General features: G+C 37.3%; 1 protein-coding gene across 1 annotated transcript in view; it reads right to left on the bottom strand.

Annotated features, from left to right (window-relative positions):
• Positions 1–3,878: 3,878 nt before the first annotated feature.
• The window catches only part of LOC117400416 (TGF-beta receptor type-1-like), a 28,396-nt gene continuing 5,332 nt past the window's right edge, over positions 3,879–26,942 (bottom strand). The window contains exons 2-9 of the mRNA XM_034000347.3: positions 26,219–26,470; positions 21,824–22,066; positions 18,853–19,083; positions 17,749–17,916; positions 17,012–17,168; positions 12,116–12,240; positions 11,172–11,302; positions 3,879–4,706 (exon numbers count right to left, since the gene is read on the bottom strand). Of these exons, the coding sequence (XP_033856238.1) occupies positions 4,581–4,706; positions 11,172–11,302; positions 12,116–12,240; positions 17,012–17,168; positions 17,749–17,916; positions 18,853–19,083; positions 21,824–22,066; positions 26,219–26,470 (1,433 nt within the window). The 3' untranslated portion in view covers positions 3,879–4,580. The remainder of the gene's footprint in view (positions 4,707–11,171; positions 11,303–12,115; positions 12,241–17,011; positions 17,169–17,748; positions 17,917–18,852; positions 19,084–21,823; positions 22,067–26,218; positions 26,471–26,942) is intronic.

Below are 26,942 nucleotides of genomic sequence, written 5' to 3'. Positions count from 1 at the left end.
ATATATATATATATATATATATATATATATATATATATATATATATATATATATATATATATATATATATATTACAATTTAATCTACTTCCTCATTAACTGCTTGAGAATTACTTTGAAACATCCTATTGGCAAATATATATGGCAAACAGGACAGACAGGACACAAAACGAAGAGGAACATTTCTTTAACCACCTGGCTATACGTAAAATGAGTTTCCTATTCCATTAGAGGGAACTACAACAACCATCACTTATGGAAAAAAGAAAACTTAACATTTTAAACTCAGCTTCCCTATTGAGACTTGAGATGATCAGCAAATGCCTAGGCGGGACTGAATTTTATCTTTTCATATATAGTATTGTGCAAACATCGGGATCACCTATGAATTTTAGTATCATAGCTTTCTCATAAAACAATTATGTTTCTTTCAAAAATGAGGTTAAAGCAAGTAGAGATGGTGACACTAAAGGGAGTCTGTAAAGTCAAGCTGCAATAACATTTAATATATCAGCAGGATAGCAAGAAATGTAACAAGCTGCAAGTAATGATGAATTGAAGGCTCTCAAACAGAAAACAGACAAATGTATGAAGAGCGAGTGAAAGCCACATAAGAATAGTGCTATGTAGGCCAGGGTTGGGTGGATGACTCAAAAGCAGTTATGAAAAGTATTTAAAAACAAAAGCACATTGGTCGAGTGTTTTGTCCTTCACTCATCCTTTCAGTCTTTGCTTAGGTAGCATTAATCTAACCAGACTCGCAGTCTGTTCAGTGCACTTTCTTTAGATGATTTGCTAATTGTCCATTTCAGAGCCTTGGTTTCAGCAGAATAGTTCAGACTGAATTCAAAACTATAAATATGGAAGGGAATGGAACAAATCTACAATACTGCAGAAAATAGATAAATACACACTACTCACCAAAGGTGAGGTTCACAGTCCTGGTTCCATATACAGCAATTACTGTAGTAATGTAATGATCTTATTTTATGTAGAAAGATACTGCACATTAGCCCATTTTAAATACCAATTGGTTTATTTTTCGGTTTATTTTTTTGAAAAATAACATGTTCAGTTTCCAGACAACTAATAACTTTTGATGTTTGCTCCTATTCAACGCAATATGTTAAAAAGGAATCTTAGACATTACCAGTAACCATATTTAGTTCAATGTTCATCTGCAGCATAAAACTCCTGTAGTAAGCGTCTTGAAAAAATAAAAGTTCTTACAATCAATGTAAGACATACATGGAAAACAAAACGGACATGTACACAATTTCAGTTGGTAATCAATTTGAAGGCACACAAAAAAATCACAAGTAAACAACTTTTTATTCACTTTACCTTTCTACTGCACTATGTTAGCACTTAACATAAGCATCACTCATAGCTACTGTCCTATAATTATCATTCCTTCTTTTGTACATACTACAAAAGCCAATACATACTTTTTAAATGAGGGAGAAAAATGTGACACAGTATTAGGTTTGAAAGGTGTTTTTTTTTTTTTTTTTTCCCCAACCTTGTATTGACCACCTTAAGGAAAAAAATGAATTAATAATATTATATTATATATATATATATATATATATATATATATATATATATATATATATTAGACACACACATATACATACGTTTATATACACACACAAATTATTCTGCACAGATCGGCAACAAAACAATGAAAAAAAAAACAGGTGGCGCACATTCTTAATCTATAAACAAGCTTGGGGGAAAAAAGTCAATTCTAGAATATGATAAAAAGAGAAACATAATTACTTGCTACAATTTGGGCACAATACAATGTTAGTAGCATTTACAAAATTGTGTATTTTTTGGAATTTATAGAAACATAATTGCGAACAATTAAGAGCAATTAACAAATTAAACAGTTATGTACAATGAGGTAAATACACCTTGGTCTTTGAGAGGAGGAACATTTTTTAAAGCAATTGATGCAGACATGGAATTTATTTTCATGCAGTGCATCGTCACAGGTGTTTTACTTGGGTTTATGTCATAGAAAACACTCCCACCCCCTCCCTGTACAACCAATTGACCTCTTTACTAAAGCAGCCTTTAGGGAAAACCACCCAGACTATAAATAATATTTGTTCGAGACTACAAGAATGAATGCATGCCATTCAAGACTTGACTTATTAAAAAACAGGTGGGCTTTAAGACAGGTTTTTTGTATATTTAAGGAGAGTTTGTATCTCCTAGAGTATACATGAAGTCCATCCAACTGAAAAGCTAGGTCAAAATTCTGAGAATAAAACAAAACACAACAGAAGGTAAACCAACAACATGGTTAAGTGCTGAATTATTTGCTGGCGAGACCAACCTCATCCTCACTTTTTTATTCTTTTTTTTTTTTTTAAGTCTGCTGGTGATATAATATGGTAATATGTAAAGGTAGAACAGAGATGTGGGGGGTTACTGGCTCAGGAAAATCATTAAGATATGCATCATATACAGTAACAGTGGTTTCTTCTAAACAACGAAAGTGGGACTTTGTCTTATGGTTGCTGTAGTTAAGGGGAACCGTGATTGTGTTTAGGAAAAGTTGCATGAAAGGTTTGGATATTTTCCCAAAACACAAAATGTTTTCACTTTTGGTTTTTTGTGTTTGCTCTAACTGCCCCCTCCCTATTTTCTGTTCTATTGTAGAAGAACAATTACTTAACAATTATCATAACAATAATTGTAGAAGAACATTAACCAATCTCACATACCTGTATTATTTGAATGGCACAGCACATTTCAAGGGTGTTGAAGTCATCTTACAATACATGGCACTCAAGCTAACAAGTATTTAGAATATATACATCACTAAAGCGTCCAGATTTTTTTTTTTCAATTCTGCTTGTAAACAAAACGGAACCAAAGACAATACTAGGTTAGCAGCACACGGTTATTCGTAATACAATGTAAATCAAAATAATTTCATTTCACCTTGAACAATATGGTAAAGAAATTAGTGTTAAACCTGGTGCTACATAATTTGAGTACCTTGAGTAGGAGTCTTAAAACTGTAACCTGAAGCCTTGGTCTAAAGGCTTGATGAAAGGGACTTGAAGTAGCTAATTAACAGCCGGAAATTAAATATTTTCTTGCAGTAAAAGTTTCCAGAATTATATCTTTTTGTAAATCTATAGTTAAATAAAAGTCACACACTTGCCTTTATTTAAATAAATTACCTTTTCTTTAAAGAATGCACTCTTCTTACAGAAACAGTTTATGTGCAGACACACAAAACTGAAACAAAAACAAGACAATAGTAAACGTATACAAAAAAGTAATAAAATGGCCACGTTGTAAGTGGACTTATTATATTAGCTAGACCTTATCTTACATACTTTCTTCTTTTAGAAAAAGTGATATTCTTCTGTCTGATATTTTGCTTATAACGGATAAAGCTCAAGAATCTCAATCTGATACAAATGCCATAAAAATTAAACCAAAAAAAATAAAAGTAGGCATGATAAACAAAAAAAAGAAAAGCTAAAAATCTTTACAATAAAATGAACCAGTTATAGAAAAGGCCAATTAAAAAAAAAAAAAAATGGATTAACTAAATGAAGTTGAAGGGGGAGGTGACTATTCCTAACCTACACTTTACAGGGTCCTAGATTGTGCATAACTAGAATATTTCCTGTGGATGTCTTGAAATATAGTTTTATATATTTGTATACTGGGACGTCACTGATACGTGTGAATCGTATTACTAAAAGCAGTGGCACTTCCTGGTAACACCTGGCTTTTTTTGTTTTGTTTTTTTAGTAACAGAGCAGTAATTATTTATTTATTTATATATATATATATATATATATATATATATATATATATATATATATATATATATATATATATATATATATATATATATATATATATATATATTGCATATGTCAAAGAATGTTTGCAAAGACTGGTTGAGGTCTTGTCAAAAGTTATGCTGATCTGCAGTTGATTCATTTTTTTAAATTTTTTATTTTTTTTTAAAAATGGTGCAATACAGGCCCCCCAAAAAATTATAAAAAACTGTCATCTCTCAAAGCCAAACAAATTAAAATGCCAATATAAAAAGGTACCCGATTCTAAGAGTAGTATGAATAAATCCTTTCCTGTTTAACACTGTATGATTTGACCGGACCAGGACCAAGTATAATAATGTCATATTAAGCACTGTTACCTATACGTTAAGATCAGCAATTACAAAATTTCTCTCGCGCATTTTACTATTTTTTTTTATCAAGTTGAATGTTAATAAAAAATAAAGCTAATCTACATCAGTCTCTAAATGAGGTGTTCGTAGTGCACAGAAAGTATCCCACAGCTCCATTGCGCGTGTCTGCAGTGAGAGCTCTGGTTTTTGCAGTGTTCCTATTTAATTTTAAAGGCAGCGAGATCCATCTTTCTGTTCCCTCGGTGAGGTAGAACAAAATATCCCTTCCAAATACTGCAACTGTGGAGTTGTATACAAAAAACACCTTCAAAAAGTAACATTTTTCTTCTTAAAAGAAAAAAAAAGAAAAAGAAAAAGAAATAATGCTTTTAAAAGTTGCAGGCCTGGGTTTACATTTTAATGCCTTCCTGCTGACTGAGCTGAGACAACGTCTTCTTGATGCGCAAAGCCGTCAGCCTAGCTGCTCCATTGGCATACCAACATTCACGCATAATTTTCGCCATTACACGCAGGGCCTGCAAACAAGAACAAGAAACAATTACTTCACTGCCAGAGGTATATACAGTGCCTATAGAAAGTCTACACCCCCTTTCAAAATGATCACCTTTTGTTGCCTTATAGCCTGGAATTAAAATGCATTAAAATAGTTTTTTTTTTTCATTCATCTACACATCCCACCCCACAACTTCCAAGTGAAAAAAATATTCTAGACATTTGTAGAAAATTAATTAAAAATAAAAACTGAAACAGCTTGGTTGGAGAAGTGTCCACCCCCCTTGTAATAGCAATCCTAAATTAGCTCAGGTGTAGCCAATCACCTTCAAAAATCACACCCAAGTTAAGTGGCCTCCACCTGTGTTAAATTGTAGTGATTCACATGATTTCAGGATAAATTCAGCGGTTCCTGTAGGTTCCCTCTGCTGGGTAGTGCATTTCAAAGCAAAGACTGAACCATGAGCACCAAGGCGCTTTCAAAAGAACTCCGGGACAAAGTTGTTGAAAGGCACAGATCAGGGGATGGGTATAAAAAAATAGGCCTCGACTATCCCTTGGAGCATGGTCAAGACGATTATTAAGAAGTGGAAGGTGTATGGCACCACCAAGACCCTGCCTAGATCAGGCCGTTCCTCCAAACTGGATGACAAGAGTAAGGAGGAGACTGATGAGAGAGGCTACCAAGAGGCCAATGGCAACTTTGCAAGAGCTACAGGCTTTTATGGCCAAGACTGGTCAAAGTGTACATGTGACAACAATATCCCAAGCACTCCACAAATCTGGCCTGTATGGTAGGGTGGCAAGAAGGAAGCCATTACTCAAGAAAGCCCACCTTGAATCCCGTTTGAAGTATGCAAAAAACACTCAGGAGATTCTGTAGCCATGTGGCAAAAAGTTTTGTGGTCTGATGAAACTAAAATGGAACTTTTTGGCCTAAATGCAAAGTGTTATGTTTGGCGCACACCCCACACAGCGCATCACCCAAAGAACACCATCCCTACTGTGAAGCATGGTGGTGGCAGCATCATGTTATGGGGATGTTTCTCATCGGCAGGGACTGGGGCACTTGTCAGGATAGAAGGGAAAATGAATGGAGCAAAGTACAGAGAAGTCCTTGAGGAAAACCTGCTGCCCTCTGCAAGAAAGCTGAAACTGGGATGGAAGTTCACCTTTCAGCATGACAACGACCCAAAGCACACAGTCAAAGCTACACTGGAGTGGCTAAGGAACAAAAAGGTAAATGTCCTTGAGTGGCCCAGTCAGAGCCCCGACCTAAATTCAATTGAAAATTTGTGGCATGACTTGAAGGAACTTGACAGAGCTTGAACAGTTTTATAAAGAAGAATGGTCAAATATTGCCAAATCTAGGTGTGCAAAGTTGGTAGAGACCTATCCCAACAGACTCAAAGTTGTAATTGCTGCCAAATGTGCTTCCACCAAGTATGGGGGTGGAGACTTATCCAATTATGATCTTTCAGTTTTGTACTTTTAATATATCATTTTTTTCTCAATAAAAACTTTTCCCCCTTAACAGTGTGGAGTATGGTGTGTAAATAAGTGGAAAAAATCCTCATTTAAATGCATGAAACTCTGAGGCACTGACACAACAAAATGTGAAAAAAGTTCAAGGGGGTGTAGACTTTCTATAGGCACTGTACTTATTTCATCAGCTACACCTTTTAAATGCTTATTTCCTTGCATTGCTATTTAAAGTCTATAATTATTCCTTTCCCACGTAATGTGTCATGCATGTGTAATACAAGATATGATACATGGGTCCATAATTCCCTACAAATCTCGGTTTCTTCTATTCACTTTGACTTAACTTTCAACACTACTGACCTCTACAGGAAACACTTTTACAAAGACGACACACACTATTTAATCAGCTACAGCAGGTGCTGTCTTTTTGCAGGGTTTATTAGTGCTGAAAGAGCTAAAGCAGCTTTGGTTATCTGAGGTTTCTTTAATTATGCTTTATTTCCTGTATCAGTATTGTTGAAGGGAAGAGGGCATATACCAACAGAACCAGGCAGGCAGCATTTCGATAATTTGTCACCAATATTAGTAAGGGAGCATTTAATCTATTAGGAATAGCTATATTGTATTAGTTGAGTCACTCCACAACACAGTATGTAGTGACCACATGCATTTTACATCTACCAAAAGAACAGGAATATTACGCACCCAGCTGCTTATCCTGCGATTTCCACGTGGAGCGCAAATGATTCAGAATTTGTCACTCCCATGAGAATAGTGTGCATGTGCTTATATGTGCATCTGCAAAGTTTAACACATCTTTTTAACGTGCTTCAATGAAAAAATAAAAAGACTACTGTAATAGTGTATGCAGTTCTCTTTTTAACTGGCAGATGGCAGCAGTCCCTAAGAAATGTGCTTGACAGACCAGGTCATCTGTATATACACAGCTGAGAGTGAAAATGGATGTCTATCTACAGAGAATAAAAATGAGTGCCTAGATACAGCACATGATGTGATTGAAAAACTGTGACACAAATTAGGCAACTAGCAGTCAATTTGAAAATCATCCTAATACATATGGGGTGCTATTTTGAAGGTAATTATCTAGTTTTAGAAAATATGGTGTATTTGTGGAATAAGTCAAGTCAATGGTTTCATACATTTTATTTATCTAACAATCTACCTATCTATGAATTAGAGGTGGGAAATTCTGGCCTGTGATTGGTTAAAACCTCATCATAGGAGCAAAAATAGATTGAACTATTGCCCCAACATCCTTACACCACCGGGCAATAGCCTCCCTCTGTCATGCGATTGGTTCACATCACTGTCAGTCCTGCCCCTTTTCAAAAGGAACGCCCTTCTCCCCCTGCACTCGTCACAACAAGAGAAAACACTGCTGAATAGCAATTCTGTGACTTGACAGAAAATGAATGACAAAACATACTGCAAAAAAAGATACTCCAAACATTAAAATGGTAATTAAAACTTCATTGTCACTGTTTTCGGACTTTCTGAAATTCAACTCAATGATGTAAACAAAGATGACAGCCGGGATATAAACTGGATTATACAGCAGTCAGCAAGCCAGATGGAAAGCTGTACGCCAAAAAAAAAAAAGAACTTCAAAAACATCTTCTGTTATTTACTTATTATTATTATTTATTATTATTAAGCAGGCGCCTTTATCCAAGGCGACTTAAAGACTAGGGTGCACTTTTCTTTAACCACTGAACCATCCTATCCAACTTGACATGTTTGCCTGAAGAGGCAAAAAAGGAGCTGGGAAAAGCTCTAATCGATGAAAGAGCTTACTGAGGCCCTACAGGGGTTAAAACAAGGTAAAGCTCCCGGATTCGATGGGTTACCAATAGAGTTTTTTAAAAGTTTCTGGGACCTGTTTCAACATGACCTTTTCACAGTGTTTGAGGAGAGCTTTGAGAAAGGGGAGTTACCTCTGAGCTGCAGAAGAGCTGTCATTACGCTCCTCCCTAAGAAAGGTGATCTCAAAAACGTTAAAAATTGGAGACCTGTGTCGTTGTTGTGCTCTGAATATAAGGTCCTTTCCAGGGCTTTGTCCAATAGACTGAGCACAGTGATTGATAATGTTGTACACCCGGATCAAACTTACTGCATCCCAAATAACATTTTGAAAACATTTTTTTAGTTAGAGATATTTTAGCGGCCTCTAAATTGTTTGGCTTTAGTACTGGTCTTGTTTCTTTAGATCAGGAAAAGGCCTTTGATCGAGTAGACCACCGTTATTTATGGGAAGTCCTCGACGCATTTGGTCTTGGTTCTGATTTTATTAGTAAAATAAAAGCGCTCTATTGTAACATGTTCAGTTTATTGAAAATAAATGGGGGATTGTGTGCACCTTTTGCTGTACAGAGAGGAATCAGGCAGGGTTGCCCTTTGTCTGGAATGTCATATGCTTTATCTATTGAACCACTACTATGTAAACTAAGAAATGTTTTAACAGGTTTGTCTATTCCAGGTTGTAATGCCCAGTCAATAAAGCTCTCAGCCTATGCGGATGATATAGTTGTCTTCGTTTGCAATCAAGAAGATGTAAAGGCCTTAATTGAGAAGCAAAAAGTATTTGAAAAAGTCTCATCAGCGCGTGTTAACTGGAGTAAAAGTAGTGCTGTGCTCATTGGGGAGGGACAAGGGTGTAGATCCCTGGTTTTACCAGACGGACTAGAATGGAGCCAGAATGGGTTTAAATACCTGGGGGTCTTTTTAGGCAATGAGAAAGTAGAACAGTTAAACTGGGATGGGGTTCTAGAAAAAGCAAAAGGTCGCTTACAGAGGTGGCGGTGGCTTCTTCCACAAATGTCTTTCAGAGGAAGAGTTTTGGTTTTAAATAATTTGGTTGCCTCCAGTCTCTGGCATAAATTGCTCTGTGTGGAACCCCCGCAATTCTTGATTAAACAGATTCAGTCTCTGCTCTTAGAGTTTTTTTGGAATGGGTGTTATTGGTTAAAGCAGTGTGTGTTGTATCTACCACTAGAAGAGGGTGGACAAGGTCTTATGAATATTGAGTGTAGGCTGGCTGCCTTTAGGATTCAGGCTCTGAGGAAATTGTTTTTCTCTCCAGTAAAGCTGCCATGGAGGGAACTGGCATTTTCTTTTCTTCCTCAGGTTGGAGGGTCTGGTTTTGATTTTAATTTGTTGTTTTTAGATTTTGACAAAATGCAGTTTTCATGTCTTCCCCTCTTTTATAGGAGTGTGCTGAGGGTTTGGACGTTACTAAAGGCTGAATATGTTGACCCACTGGATCCTTTTTGGGTTCTGGAGCAGCCTTTGGTGTTTAATCCACACCTTAATACTTCTTTTAATAGTTCAGAATCTTTTAACAATTCTCTCATAAGGGCTAAAATAGTAAAGATTTGTGATCTGATAGACACAGAGCAGTGTGTCTGGAAAAGCCCTGAATGTGTAGCCGGTGCTCTGGCCATGCGGTCTGTGCGTGTGGCAGGTCTGTATCTGGCACAGCTGCGTGAAGCTCTGTCTCTGGAGTGGCGAGAGGCACTGGGGAGTGTTTTTGATGAATGTCGAATGCCTCAGCAAACTCCATTTCCTTCTTTGCTAATCTCCCCTGCAATAAGTCATTTTGGTGAAGAGAATGGCAAGATTTTAAAAGTGAAGGATTTGTGTAAACTTCAGTTTAATTTATTAGAGGGGAAAAAAAGTCTATGAAATTTGTGTAAAAGTTAAAACAGCAGAAACTACTTGAAGTACTTCCAGATACCCATTGGAGGGAACGGCTGGGAGCAGGAGAGGAGGATAAGCCAGCCTGGAGGATTTTATATAAACCCCCTCTTAATAAAAGATCAGGGGATTTGCAATGGCGACTCCTGCATACAATCTTGGCTGTTAATGCATTCGTAAGCATTATAAATCCCGAGGTGACTGATCATTGCCCCTTCTGCAAGGAGAGAGAGACTGTCTTCCACTGCTACATGGACTGTAAAAGACTGGACCCTTTGTTCAACTTTTTAAACACCATTTTTTCAAATTTGAACTTAACTTTTACAAAAACTGTTTTTATTTTTGGTGTAAAATTTACAAGAAACCGAAAGCATTTGATTCAACTGGCAAATTTCATTTTAGGGCAGGCAAAATTCGCCATCCTAAAAAGTAGAAAAAGCCAAATCAAAAATGTTCATCAGGACCTGGTAAAATTGTGTAGGATATTGGTGGTTACTCGCATAACTTTTGAATTCAAGTTTTATAAGATGATGCATGACTTGCTCAGTTTTGAAATGTTGTGGTGTGTGAATGGAGCACTCTGAGGTACAGGATGATTCAGAAGAACTCTGTATAAATATTTAAATGACTGTTTGTTTTATGTATTTTCTCACAAAATAATGTAATGTAAATGTTCAAAGTTTGTTTGACTTTTTTCCACGCAATAAATGTATTTTTATAAAAAAGTATCTATCTTAAATTTTAAAAAGGAAAACTGCTGTGTACCATAAGGTGCAAAATCAACAAGGTAATGTAGGTACACAAAAATGTGAATTGATACAAAAAAATAAATCTATTATATAATTTTTTTTTGTAATCAATTATTCACATTTTTGTGTATCTACATTACCTTTTTCTTTTTGATTTTATATATATCTATATAATTTGTGGAGTAGCTTCCCGGACAAGGCTGATCTATACCCCAATAGTAGACCCAGACACAGGAACTGCAAGTTAAAGGGCTCTCTCAGTAACTCCGATGTCTACTCCTCGGTGGGCGCATGCTGGGCCTGTGCGACCTGCAGTGGCACACCCATAAATCTGGTTTGTTCACAAGTGAGCTGATGGTGCTGTCAGTTTTATGCACATACTTGCGTTGTGTGTAGAGATGTAATAATTAGGGCCCTTAGATTAAAAAAAAAAGAAAATCTGAAGTTTTAATTACATTTCATTGGGTTGTTATAACTTGAAGTGGCGACACCGATTTGGATTAAAGCATCCCTCCTAAGAAAGGAAAATGAAAGACGTACCTCACAACTCTGCCACCGGTTTGGAATGTTTGGCCTGAGCTTCTGCTCACAAACCACTTTCCTCATTTCCTCAACAGAAGGATCTGAAGGAACCAGGTCATAATATGGAAGCTGGTAGTCTTCATGAATTCCTAGATTGAAAATGAAAACATATTCAACATATGTATGCATTTGGGGGTTCAGTGACTTATTTTTTATACAAACACATTGGATGGTGTATAGTCTCCACTTTGATGGGGTGGTGGTTTTGAGGACAGCTTTTGGAATATTTTAGTTCATCAGTTCAAATTTTTTAAATACGCTGCATCTTGGAGACTGCCAGCCCCAGTTCTTTTGTTTCCGTTTTGTTGCAGACAGAAAAAAGACACTGAAGTACTTCAAGCATCAGTTATAAAGTAGCAGCTGGCTAAATTATAAATCTGCAGCTCTGTAAATCATGTCCCTAATGAAAAGTAAAAACACACACACACCGATAGCTTTGGTAATAAGAAAGAAAATAGATTTTAAAGACTGGTAATAGACTACAGATACTACAGGTTATGGTTTGACAAAATGTGTTTAATTGATTGAAACATTGGATCCAAATACCACTGTCCTTTAAATCACGAAAAAGGGCCCTCTCAGGCATTTTACATATTTTATTGACAGAAAGGCACTAGAGTCAATTGCACTTGATTTTCATGACCTTGTTTCTCAAACTTTAAATGAGCTCAGTGGCAGGATCTAGATCCACAACTGTTAGACCTATTGTACAAAATATATTTCAGTTTTTATTTCTAAAACATGAATAGTTTCAGAATGAAGCACAGACATGCCAGTCAGGTTTAACAAAAGTCATCAAGATTTCAAAAGGTCAGGATTATCTGTTAGTTGGAAGAGCAGCTGCAACAAGTGTGCAACAAAAAACTTTACAGATTCCAGAGCTGACTCAATATATTACTTACCACCAATCGAGCACCTCCGTGCTATCTCCCAGAACACCAATCCCATGGCATAGATGTCAGCCCTCTTAAAAGACTCAAAATGTTTCATATTTATGGAATCGTCAAGGACTTCGGGGGCCATATATCTGTTGAAAAAAAGTTAGGAAGGTTATTTGAGTGCTTACATTTTTACACCCCACTAAAGCAACTATGAGGCTTTAGAAAATGCAGACAATCAAACACTTGAAGAGTATTTTTAGAAGCAACTGTTACAATGTGGAGAATGAGTTGGCTCTTTGTTTTGCAATTCTCCAGTTTAAGGGTCATTCTAAAACAGGCTGATGTAGCATCCTGGTAGCACTATAAACCGAGAGCTCTTACTACTACAAAACACTGGTAAACATTGGCAGGGTTTCCATGCAGTTTAGAAACTCTCAAATTCTCTCTTCATTGTTGTGAGAATGTGACGAAGCATGCACTCACCTCACGCTACAGGAAGTGTGCGGGCAAACCATGGTATGGGTAAAAAGCTGCACAAAATTAACAAAAATGTAGGGTTTTTTTTGCATGGGAACATGTCTCAAAGCCATACCTTACGTTCATGAGACTTCAGTAGTGAAGATCCTGTTTGTGACGTAACTTTATAATTTAACACTAGAAAGACCGGAGATATACTCATACCTAGAAGCCCTGCAGCAGTCTTTCTGACGGCTGTATTCAAAACACTGTAAATAGTATAATGAAAGGAGAAACAATCGGATGTAATTTTTATTTTTATTTTTTTTATGGAGTACGCCACAAACATCTGAACAACCGAAGCACATTTATTTATTTTATATATATATATATATTATATATATATATATATTATATATATATATATATATATATATATATATATATATATATATATATATATATATATATATATATATATATATATATTACACACACACACACATATATATATATATATTACACACACACACACATATATATATATATATTACACACACACACACACACACACACACATTTATTTTACAAATCAAAACAAGAAAATGTAAATAAACATCTGAACCGACATCGGTTTACAACATACTGTACATATTTATAAAATTGAAACGAAAGCAATACATTTTTTACTTTTCAACAGCAATCGGTTTATTATCAGATGAGCAAAAGCAACTGAACAACTTAGATTTTTTCAACAAAAGGGTATTCCTTTACCTTGAGTCTAAGGCTGCTCACAATCAATACAGATAATGCGCTTCTCCACGCTGCCTTTCTGCACAGAGCACAGCTGTTCGAAGTTTTATTTTTATTGCACTTGCCAACCTGGCATTGGCGTCTCTCATCAGGGTTGCCAGCTTCAGTTGTGGGTACACGCTTGGCAGTCTCCCTCTGTTCCAAATGCTTCTTGCGAAGTTGCTGTGCTAAGTGTAAAATATATTCTCTCCTTGATAAATTCTTCTCTGTGCATTCTTTGTAAAGTACCCAGGAGATGATGGCTATAGTAGGACTAATACATTGTAAAACACCTGAACAGACCACCGTCGGGAGCCAGCTTTCACAGAATACTTCCATGCCATCTGATCCAAACATCAACTCCATATTTTGTTGCGTAGTAAAACTCCATGGTCTCTGGTATTTATTTTCACTAGTCCCGATGCCAATCGACTGACCAAAGCAGTGCAGCTGGCAAGCAGGCGCCAGCCAAAAGGCTGACTGAAAACAACAGACTGTCAGTCATTCACTCAGGCAGAGAGTAGAGACTAATCTGATTACAGCTAAGCACATTGCGGACTGGTAAATTGAAATAATAAAGTAGATTATACCGTTCTGTATAATCAAAATACAATTGTTTTCTTTGTGGCCGTCAATGTGACTGCTCCCGGGGCTTTTAGGTATAATGTAATATATCTCCTTTATTTCTGCTCTCCCGCGTTTCATGCTTTGTGGGAATATGTAATACATACAGAAAGGTACATGAACACGCAGCCCCATACGTGTTACACAACTGGAGAAAATTACATTTTAAAACCAAAAACCACCAAAAATGACTGCCAAGGGGCTTCTAGTGTTAACTAATGGCCATACCAAGCAACTATATTAACTACTGAGATTTGTTAGAAGTAGCCCTGGCAAGCTTCTTTGACCAAATACAGAGATGAAAGTGAGGAGAAGTAAAACAAAAAGCTGAAAAAAGTGGCAGGAATCTGGGATCTGCTGCTGTGTTGGATATTTTGCTTAGGAACACAACATTGAATGAAGTTAAGATTCAGATTACACCTGAAATTAGAATGTATACCAAATAAGTGAACTTTAACTGCTGGTTTCACAAACCCAGAGATGCCAATACTTGAGAGTGAACAAAACAGCACCTGCCAAGCAAAATGAGGTGAATGTTTTTTTAGACAAGTCAGGATGGTAAAATAGGGTCTGTGAAACTTGATGCACGTATCCAGTCAAATAAAGTTGAGGTAAAATATACATTTAGTTTCAAGTTAAATCTATTTTTTCTTGCCTGTGCACAAGGGCTGAAAAATGTTGTATAGCATGTCTTTTCTTTTAATGTTCTTGTTCCTTTGGATCTCAAATGCAACTTGTTTACATCAGAAAGTCACTCCCTTTTAATTGTTAAAAGGTAAAAAAAGAACCATGTACACTTTCAACTGTTCTTGTGGCACCTTCCTTTCCCCGTTTGAGCTTTAATAATAATAATAATAATAATAATAATAATAATAATAATACCCAAACATTGAACCTACAAAAGAAACCGCACAAAACACTTTTAGTGTGGGCACACATAAGGCAAGAGCTCTTGAACTTGAGCTAATCATCCACTCGTTTGGGCCTATTTGCAATACTAAGCATTTAATATTGTAAATGTTTATTTTATACACAAAGTTGACATTCTGCCCCAAGTCTGTACTTTTAAACAACCAGGTAGGTGGCTTTTACGGTGCCTGAGTAATATGTGCGTAACCTTCGGTGCGCTGGCGTCCCAAAATGAATGGGGCTGAGTTTCAAGAGTTAAAGCTAAAGTCATCGCTTGCAAAACACCTAGATAGACTTAATATTGTATTTTTTTCCCCAAACTGTTTATTGTTTACTGTTGAGTTTCTATAATGCTCAAAGATAGCAGCCTAGAATCACGTACGAGAGAATAGTCTTGTGGTACTTAAAATATCCAGCACTACTTTTCTTTCTTTATTTATTTTAACCAGAACTACTCCGAATGTGGCTCATAGTGCTTTCGTCACTGACACCCATTTCTTTAGAGATTGTTGTTGCGTTTCAAGCATTCTAAATTGGTTGAAAAATACAGTAGCTTGGTGTCTTCAAATTTCTCTACGGGATTTTCCCACACTGAAAGTTGCAGATATGCGGGAGCAACTTGGAAAATGCGGGATTCCCTCAATCCTGCGCTGAAATTCAAGCCCTGAAGGTTCTTCAACACAACCTAAAATCTTTGTGGAAACACAATTTAAGAAAGCTGCATGAAATCAGTCATCTTGCAAGGCCAATTTGGAACTCAGACACAAATATTTAAATATACCCTCCCGTAGTCATTTCGAAGGAGAACCAAGGCATGTCGAAGGAGAATTTGGAAACCCCAATTAACTGAAAGGTACTACAAAAATAGCGTGAGAAAAAAGGCGAGAATTATTTTTATTTTACCATGGAAACCCCACCATTCTGAAGGAACAAATTCTTAACAAAAGAACCAGTGTGATCACGTCTGTGGTAATTCATAGTACAGTAGTCTCTGGCTAAGAGAACACCCCTCGGGAAGCAAGCAAAGTGTTCTTATAGCCGAAGTGTTCTCTAAGACTGAGTTAGCCACGAGACACAATATTACAAAAAAAAAATCAATCAATCAATCAATAAATAAATAAATAAATAAATAAATAAATAAATACATACATACACACACACACACACACAAATATATCATGACACATGTGCATCAACATATGAAATGAACTGAATAAGTAAAGGCAAAACAATAGGCAAGTGTATGTTAATAAACTATAATAAAAAGTAACAAACTAACATTAATAAAACTAAAGAAAAACAACACGGTCAAAAAGCTTAAAATTGCTATGTACAGTACTATGAAATTAGCTGGCGGGTGTGTTTCGGGCTATCACAATGGCAGAGACAAAAATAATGGGCGTGACTTAGGGTTAACCTAACGTTAACAAACTAACTGCCAAACTAAATTAACACAGCACCCCTACACACATTACAAAATGCAGCAGCAATATATAAGACATGCACATTATTTAACAGAATGGTTATGCTTGGCAACTTGTGTCCGATTCAAGAGCGCAAACAATTTGAAACTTTGTTTAGCAAGAGAAACAGTGGCGCATTTTGCCGTTTGTTTACATGCCATTTTGTTGAGATGAGGTGCACTCGTGGAAATCAGAATATAAAACGATTCAATGATAGGACAGCGGTTCTGGAAAGATTTAATAAGCCAATCAGTGTCCCTCAAGACACTCTTGTAATGACAAGTCACTTTTTTACAAAACAGTACTGTATCCATTGTGAACGAATCACTATCGGTGCCAAGAAGGTGTTCTTTTAAGCAAAGTTCCTGTTCCTTTAGCCGGAGCATTTACAATGGGAAAAATCTGTTTCACCACAACGGTGTTCCCTTAGGGGAAGTATTCTCTTAGGAGGTGTTCCTATGCATGGAGACTACTGTATATATTATTACTGGGGAGCAACCCACACACACAAGAGGAAATGATCAATAACCCAATAACTGTGACACAAACATAATTCCAGCAACTTACACCAGCTTTCAAATGGCTGAAGTTTTGCATTTAAAATGTACATGATTCAAGCGGACAAGCAGGAAAAAGAGCTGCATACATGTAAATTAAAGACATGTATTTTTACCTTTTTGTTCCCACTCTGTGATTTGGAGCAATGTCAATCGTGTCTGTAGCTGAATCATGTCTTACTGCCAGACCTAAATCCGCTATGCAGCATGTCCCATTCTTTTTTACTAAAATGTTTTTTGACTTTAGATCTCTGTGAGCAATTGCAGGTTTACCTGTAAAAGAAAACCAGAATTCAGAAATGTGAAATCATAATACATCAGAATGTATTCTTGACATCATTATGTATATTATCTACAAACTCTTGAATGTGGTACACAAAACAAGATATGAGTTGCTCCAGTCTAGTATGACTTTAGACACAACACACACTTTTGGTACAGTATGTGATACTTGTAATACATGAAAAACGTCACAAACTGCTATACAATGCGAGTCTATTGCCGTTTCTTGGACACGGTTACACAGCCTAGCAAACAAATTGTTTCATTATTTCTAGCACTCCACTCATGTGCTGTGCAATGTCACCCCACCATCATGTTCAAGCTCTCCTGCAGATTATTTATACACATGACCAGCAACACTGCAGATTTCTGCAAAGCATTAACTGTGCAGTTTTATTTGCAGAGTGACATGAGCATGACCATACTAGAATATGCATCATTCTTAATGGAAAATATTACAGTAATAAATGCTGAAAGCCTCTCTGTGCACAGTCTCCTTAACTTATTACATCTGCTATCTTTTCTGAACATAATTACACTTTACCTTTAGAAAGCGGTTGCAGACACTCACCTTGTGTTCCTACAATCTCCATGTGAAGATGGGCGAGTCCACTGGCAGTGGACAGGGACAGTTTAATCATGCCCTCTACAGTAACTGTATATCTATTTAAATAATCAAAAAGTGATCCATGCTCATGGTAATCTGACACGAGCCACAACTGAGTCCAAGTTCCATTATCTGGAAGAGAAAAAACACATTGCTAAAAGACGTCACAGACCAGGGTTTACAGCATATTTTAGTTACCCCATTCCCTAAGTTTTCTGACCAATTAATAAGGTTGCATTACTAGTTACCATATACGCTATAACAAAACCTAAACTGCTTACACTCCAAGTATGCAGCTGCTTCTAATGGTTGCTAAACAAAAACGGGCCTATTAATTTAAAAAGGATACATATTTACTACATTAATACTACAGGAATAAGAGATATGTCAAGATTATATTTACAAATACATTTTGTATTAACCTGTTTAACACTGCAGACCCGGTTTTTCCTACTGGTTTAGGAAAGACACCATAAAACAATGCAGCTGTCTTGAGTGGCATTGCCGTTCCTATGGTACAATAGAAGAGTACAAGACTAATTCTGTTTATGTTATTCATAGGAGTTATCTTTCTGTAAGGTTACTTTGTGCTGCAAATTATAATAAAATAAAAATATGTAACAGATATCAATACAAAATTAGAGCCATCAGAGGCCAGTGGTTAAGCAGATCTTAGTCTTAGTCTGTAGAAGTACAAATGTGCAACAAGTATGTAAAGACAGAGGGACAGGCACCTCCTTATAGCCCCAGATTCAGTTAAGCAAAGTTAGTTTTGCTAAAAAATAAATAAATAAATAAATAAAAAAGTTTTATGCATAAGAATTATCTAGATGTATTTGTGCATTCACTGGCTTTTGGACATAAATACATCAAAACAAAAATGTTTTAAGGCCTACCTGTGGCAACCTATAGCCCTGCCATACAGCAATACATAAAATCAATTGATAAATAGATATTCCTCCAACCTCATTTATTACGGGTGTGCTTTTATTCAAACTTTAATTTGGTCGCAAGATATCAGGACTGCAAGTTGCATAGTTTGGATGTTTACATAGAAACACATCTAACCTTTGTTGTCTGCTGCGATGAACCCAAGGATATTTTCATGACGCAACATGACAGTTTGGTAGATTTCTGCTTCACGGAACCATGAGCGCTCTTCACGAGAAGAGAAAATTTTGACAGCAACTTCTTCTCCTCTCCACCGGCCCCGCCAGACTTCCCCAAAGCGGCCCTTTCCAATGCTCTCTTGCAAAACGATGGTTCTGGCAATTGTTCTTTGTACCAGCAAAGGTAGACCTAAAATAAAATAAAAATACCTATTTTGACTTCCTTTCATGAAACACTGTACTACAAAGACAACGATCTTGTGGAAACAAACATTTAAAAAATAATCCATGACCTCAACTTGGCAATCATATTAGGTCAGAGGTCAAACTTAATGGTATCAAAACATGTAGAATCCTCCCCTTGGACTTTTCCACATTTTGTAGTGTTACAACCTGAAATTAAAATGGATTTAAATTAGGATTTTTTGTCACTGATCTACACAAAATAGTCCATAATGTCAAAGTGGGGAAAAAAATCTACATATTTTTCAAAATTATTTACAAATAAAAAACTGAAAAGTCTTGATTGCATAAGTATTCACCCCCTTTGCTATGACACCCCTAAATAAGCTCTGGTGCAACCAATTGCCTTCAGAAGTCACATAATTAGTTAAATGAAGTCCACCTGTGTGCAATTAAAGTGTCATATGATCTCAGATTACATACACCTGTTTCTGGAAGGCCCCAGAGTTTGTTAGAGAGCATATCAAAACAAAGAGCATCATGAAGACCAAGGAGCTATCAAAACAAGTCCGGGATAAAGTTCTGGAGAAGCACCAATCAGGGTTGGGTTATAAAAAAATATCCCAAACTTTGAACATCCCCCAGAGCACCGTTAAATCCATTATTAAAAAATGGAAAGAATATGACACAACCGCGACTCTGCCTAGAGAAGGCCGTCCACCAAAACTCAGTGACCAGGTAAGGAGGGCATTAGTCAGAGAAGCAACCAAGAGGCCAATAGTAACGCTGAAGGAGCTGGAGAGATCCACAGCTGAGATGGGAGAAACCGTCCATGGGACAACTATAACCCGGACGCTCCACAAAGCTGGGCTTTATGGAAGAGTGGCGAGAAGAAAGCCATTGCTGGAAAAAAAAAAAACATATCAAATCCCATTTGGATTTTGCCAAAAGGCATGTGGGAGACACAGCAAACATGTGGAAAAAAGTTCTCTGGTCTGATGAGACCAAAATTTAACTTTTTGGCTTTAGCGCAAAACGCTATGTGTGGCGCAAAGCCAACACTGCTCATCACCCTGAGAACACCATCCCCACGGTGAAGCATGGTGGTGGCAGCATCATGTTATGGGGATGCTTTTCATTGACTGGGACTGGGAAACTGGTCAGGATTGAGGGCAAGATGGATGGAGGGAAATTCTGCAAGAGACCTGGGACTGGGGCGGAGGTTCACCTTCCAGCAGGACAATGACCCTAAACACACAGCCAAAGCTACTCTGGAGTGGTTTAAAAACAAGAAACTGAATGTCAGAATGGCCCAGTCAAAGCCCAGACCTCAATCCGTTTGAGAATCTGTGGCAAGACTTGAAAATTGCTGTTCACCAACCGTCCCCATCCAACTTGACAGAGCTTGAGCAATTTTGCCAAGAAGAATGGGCAAAAATTGCAGGATCCAGATGTGCAAAGCTGGTAGAGACTTACCCAAAAAGACTCACAGCTGTAATTGCTGCCAAAGGTGCTTCTACCAAGTATTGACTCAGGGGGGTGAATACTTATGCAACCAACAAATGTCTTTTTTTCTGTTTAATGAACTTTTGTCTCACAATAAAAAATATGTTGCACCTTCAAAGTGTTAAGTATATTGTGTAAATCAAATGGTAAAAATCCCAATTAAATCCATTTAAATTCCAGGTTGTAACACTGTGGAAAAGTCCAAGGGGGGGTGAATACTTATGCAAGGCACTGTATATAACCCTGAAAATATGAAGTCAGTAATGTCTCTAATGGTCACAAAATGACCAATATTTCTTGTATTCTACTCACAATATAACCTGACAGAGAATCATAGATTTCAGAGTACCAAGAATAAAACAGGGATCTCAAAGCGTTAAGCCTTTCTCATCAAGAAACCAAAATGTCACAAGAACTACCAACTAGGGAGAAAGTTGATATTCGAGTTAATATAATCCTGATGACTATTATCTGATAACCAATGACTGGAAAACGCCCCATTTGTATTTAAGGTTGCTGCTTAGGAGTTTACACTACATTTTTCAGCACAGTCCCATGCTGGCAGGTTCATTATGAAGAGGAATGTAGTACATAACAAAACCCAATGGCAGGTGAGCTGAAACTGACTCTCCCGAAGGCTCAGTGATCAGTTACAGGTCAACAGCAAATGATCCTCTCCTTGCACACAAACAATGATGACAGAACATGATGAATGGTCTTCCTTTACAACACTGGAATTACAAAGCCACTAGAAACAGACAAATCGTGTATCTAGTGCCTGCAGTCAGATTTGCACCACAGTGGGGTCTAATGATCTAGCAAACACACTTGTGATCCACTTTCTGCACAGTACTATATTATCTCACATCACAGCCACCCAACACATTTCTCTTTAAATTCGCCTTATTCATTATTGCACATATGTGTATGGCTAGAGGGGTCAGGTGAATTTTTTTTTTTTTTTTTTAAACAGCAATATATTTATAAAATAAATAAGTATACAAATAAAAAAAACACAGAGCTGCCTCAAACATATTTGAAACCCAAATTACAACAATTTGTATAAAGTATCTTTCATATCATCTTTTAACATCACAAATCTAACCATTTAATAATATTTCACTGATTAATTAAATAATGAATTTGAAAACTGCAAGCTTTGAACAAAGTCAGTTCACCAGTTAAACGGTGTAAAAAGAAACATATAAAAAAGGCAATTACAATTAAAAATAGCATTTTACCTGATCCAGAACCGGAAGTTGTCAAGTCATAAATCAAATCTTTTAAGGTGGTACCCTGCGTTATAAAAGGTCGATCTAATGAAGGATCTTCTTCATTTGGGACACGGTGATGAATGACAGAGCGACTGACACAAATATAAATAGTCAACATCAGAAGAATGCAAACAAGGCACACCGGCCCTGCTATTACTGCTGCTAAGGCCACAGGTCCCAGGCTTGGAGCACTTGCCTCTTCTGGAATTTCTGGAAAGGAAAAACAAACAGAACACACACACACAAAAAAAGAGTTGTAAAACTTGGTTATCACTTTCCACTGGAGAAACCTTTAGACTCAACTAATTATACGGCTATACTATTATAATAGTAAGTGTACTAGTGAATCGCAATTGCCTTCAAAGCGAACTGGTTTTACACTATACAGCCAGAGAGGCGTTCAGTAGCAACAGCAATATTAAAAGTTTTAGCAAGACGTTAGCCCTTTACTGGTCATTCACTCCAGATAACTTTGAAACTAAAGTGTGTTGGTGATTAGAATAATTGCATCATACTAAAAATGTGTATCAAGCAGCATGTACTAAATTACTGTAACAATTCACAAAACTATATAGATGGCAAAATGTCTTTCACTTATGACAAGTACGGTACATTTTCTTGCTTTCACCGTCAGTCTGGATAAATGAATGTAGACATACAATAATCAGGAAATGTGAATGTAGGAGGCATTTTTGAAGAAAAGTTGGCAAACCACGTATTTTTGTATGCTGAAAGCGAATATTTTGTTTGCCACATTGTATTTTGATGTTTTAGGCCCGAAATCACCAAAAAACAAAAATGGCCACCATTCGAAACTTCAGACTAGAGTGATAATGCCATGATTGTTGTGTCTAATACCATGTTTCTGATGCCTACAAACACAATAAACACATCAGAATAGGGTTATACTGATATATTTGGTAGCTATCATCCCTGTCAATATCGCTGAAGGCACCACTGAGCCACAGCTCAGAAGTGAAAGCAGAATGGTTTAAGAAACCCAAAGATTACCCCATGTCTGCATTACAAGCTACAGATATGGCTTTCATGTTTATACGCCAATATGATCAGCCAAAACCCCGCTGGACATCTTTAAACCAAAAAGTCAGATGGATCCAGAAGAAAATTGTTGGATACATGCCAATTATTCAAGCCTCTGCACATGACATAGGAACGTTGAATACAATTGTTCAAAGAGTTCTACATGTAGTAGCCTCTCTATTCAGCAACAGCATGCAGTGATTACAGTTGATCAAGCTCTCTTTCCTGCACTGATGGAGCTGAAATGGACCATTCCACAGTGCAAGGATGTTCCGATTCCCCCATTTAGGAGGCCTCCATACATTAGTGAACTTTCTGAAGATCTTGGGACAACACACTCAAGACTCTGGATTGGAAGACGTCTGGATAGAGAGTGGAATTTTGGGAACAAATTTCAATAGAAAAAGCAATGGCTGGAAAATCGTTTGCAAAGGGAGTACCTGCACATACTCAAAAAAAACTCACACTGCAAGCTCTGTGGCAAATACTGCTTCCACAACTCCTGTCATGTCTAGAGGAGCAGGACCATGGGCTTAAAGAAGATTTAGTGAATGCAGTACGATTGGATAATCCTGAAGATTATGATGTGTTAGTGACAATACTGGCATCAACCCAATGTCATAATAACATGGCTGGGTTTATACTCAAAGAGGAAGACATGAACTTACAATACTGGTGGCACTTCTGTTCATCAGGGCCTAGTGTAATGGTCTCACCTCTTTGCTTTTCGGCAAATGCTTCCATTCTTTCATCGCTATGATCACACTAATAACACCAGCTGGGGCTGTGTGTACTTGGCAGAGATGAACCAGCTACCGGATGCAGGTCAAAGATGAGTTGGCTGGTAGAAAGGTGAATCTACAGAAGATATTACAACATGAGCTGATGACTGTGCCAGTTACCCTTGCATACACAAATGGCAGTCCAAGGAGTGGCAATAAAGCCATTCTAGCTGATGTGATGACCAAGGATGTGACCTGTCCCCCAGGGGTTACCCTTGATGGAACATCCTGCCTGGTGATACATGGCCAAGCCCTAGTAGTGTCACTTGGAAAACCTACAAGAGTCACAAACTTTGGCGAACTGGCAGATGCATTTGTTGAACAGGTCTTTCTTGTGGGAAGACCATTTGACAGGATTGATGTTACTTTTGATCGGTATAGAGAAACTTTAAGGCTGGTACCAGGAAGAAACGTTCAAAACATTCTCGTCCGAGCAGAAGACTAGTGGAAGATGGCTCTGTGCCAGTCCCCAGTAACTGGACTGACTTTCTAGCTGCAACTGCTAACAAGGCAGACCTAGCATGCTTCTTCTCGAATCACCTGATCACAAATGCTCCTGCAGAAAAAACATTAGTAGTTGCTGGTGGATTCCAGAGAGAAGACGAACATCCAACCCTGATTTGGACATCCAACAGCTACAGGCCAATCATGAGGAGGCAGATACAAGGCTTGTCCTGCATTATATGCACACCAGTGCAAAGAGTGTTGTGGAATCAGCATGTGACACCGATGTGTTGGTGCTACTGGTAGCACATTTCCACAAAATGAAATGCAAAAACATGTGGATGAAGGCAGGCAGAGCCAAACAGCGAAAGTATATTCCAGTGCATGAAATCAGGCAGAAGCTTTCCTTCACCAAGCCGGTCTCTGAAGCCCTCCTCCCTTTCCATGCAATAACAGGATGTGATTCTGTATCCTACTTTTCTGGACACAGCAAGAAGTCTGCATGGAAAGTTTTCAATACATACTCGCCTCCTAAAAGACCTTGGGAAAGGAAAACTAACAAATAAGATAATGATTAATGCAGAGAGCTTTGTGTGCAAGTTGTACAGCGTACCAGAAGCAAGCACTTGTGACGAGGCCTGTGTTAAACTGTTTTGAAATGTAAATCGCCAGAAGCACTACCCCCAACAATGGATGCCTTACCATTTCATGTATAACGAGCACACTACCAAAGCATGGTATGGGAGTAGGCCACCAATACTGCCTTTCCTACCATCACCTGCAACCATGGGCTGGAAAATGGAAGATGGACAGCTGTTACCAAAGCTTTTGTCACTTGCTGCAATTCCTGAGTAGTGCAAGGATACTGTCTCATGTCGATGCACATCGCACAATTGTACCTGCAGGAAAGGGAAACTTACATGCACTGGAGCTTGCAAGTTTGCAGACAGTGGCTGTCTGAAAAGATAAATCAATATATATGTTTTTGTATTTTGAATTGAATTGTCCTTTATAATAATTTCCAACAAAATATATGAATATAACCTTCTGATGTGTTTAGTGTGTTTGTAGGCATCAAAAACATGGTATTAGACAGAAGGATCATGGCTTTATCACCCCCCGTTCAAAAGTTATGAGATACATGGTGGACATTTTGTTTTTTTGGTGATTTCGAGCATAAAACTTGAAAATACAGCGTGGCAAATAAAATATTCAGTTTCAGCATACAACAATCCTTTAGAAAGCAGTTTGCCAACCTTTCCTCAAAAATGTTTCCTACACCTTATAGAAGCACATTTCTGAGAAATTGTGTAGTCTATCAGCACTGCAGCAGAAAGGAAGGTTTAGTGTTAGAACAATAATCGATCATCATGATATTACTGAATATTTCTGCATTGATTATTTTATTGTGTTGAAAAATGATCGATAAATCATATTATCATCCATTACTCAATATGATAGATTTGTGGGTAGCTCTGCACTGAAGCAGTAAGCGGCACTGAACCGTTGGCATGAAGTGTTAATGTCCTTTCACAGAAGTGTTTCGTGTCGAAGCGAGCTTAACGTTAATTTTTAAGAATTACTGTACATAAAATATACTGTGTTCTTATTTCTCTGTGGGCGTTCGGCATAAAAGAACCAATATATATTTATGAAATATACATCAATGCGGCAAATAACTGTTTTTATGACAGTGTTCAAAATGAAAATACACTCCAGTAAACACAATAACATTGTCTCATTATACCCCCCCCCCCCCCCCCCCCAAGTATTTGCATGGGTTCTGCTGTCACCATTCTTAAAATGGTCAATTTAAGAAATAAACTCAGCAGCTGACCCTGCTTTAGTACAAAACCCAAGCTACAATTACTGTGCCTACTTCTTTGGCTGAAGAGATATTATCAGCTCGTCATGTAGCTAGGCAAGTTGCTGCACAATGAAATCATCCTCAGACTCCAGAAGGTAAACAATGTAATCGAATATGTCTGGGTTGCGGTTGTTAAAGAAGATCCAACAAATAATAAAAAAAGGCTTTTGTTTAGGCACCCCACGATTGGAGTGGTGACAGACAACATTGTGAAGGACGAGGCTTTACCTGGAGTTGGCACAAGAGGTGGGTCTTTATTGCAGAAGTCAGTGTTACAGCAGCGTGGCCAGGTATTAGCTAAACCTTTTGAAGAGGGTATACAAATAAAGGGTCTATCTGGGGGAAAAAGTTCATTCCCTGCCATACATATGCTTCTCTGTGTAACCTTTGTGGGCGTCTGGGTGACAGATACAAAGCACAGTCCATCTGTTTCACAGGTGAAGTTGTCTTTTGTACAATGATGACAAAAACAGAGCAAGGCTGCAAGGAAAATGGAAAGAGAGGTTAGGACATATTACAAATAAAAGCTTTAGTCTTAAAACAAAATAGCGCAATAGATCAACAACTGCAACAATCTATTCACAGTAGCTATTTGACTTGCATTTGAAGTATACAGTAACCATCACAAATGTAAGATAAAATAAGCAAGTCAGTTTAACAAATATCTATTCCATTTCTGTTCAGTTACTCTATACTACTGATGCAATATCTACCCAAGGTTATTATAATGAAGTAATACATTTGACAACATATAGGTCAGATGAATTGAATTAATAACCACTAGTCTTTATATGGATTAGGATTATATTGCGAATCATAATACCCTTGATATATGAAAATACACATGCTGTACCTACATACGCTACTGTAAATCAGCTGTTTTCTACATCAAAACTATATACATCCAGCCTAAAACAGACTGACTCAAGTGTTTATGAAATTAGGTCAGCAA

The sequence above is a fragment of the Acipenser ruthenus genome, chromosome 4 (assembly GCF_902713425.1).
Source record: "Acipenser ruthenus chromosome 4, fAciRut3.2 maternal haplotype, whole genome shotgun sequence".
NCBI classification, from domain to species: Eukaryota; Metazoa; Chordata; class Actinopteri; order Acipenseriformes; family Acipenseridae; genus Acipenser; species Acipenser ruthenus.
Note: the sequence above shows the minus strand (reverse complement) of the source record. Positions and strands in the feature narration are given on the sequence as shown.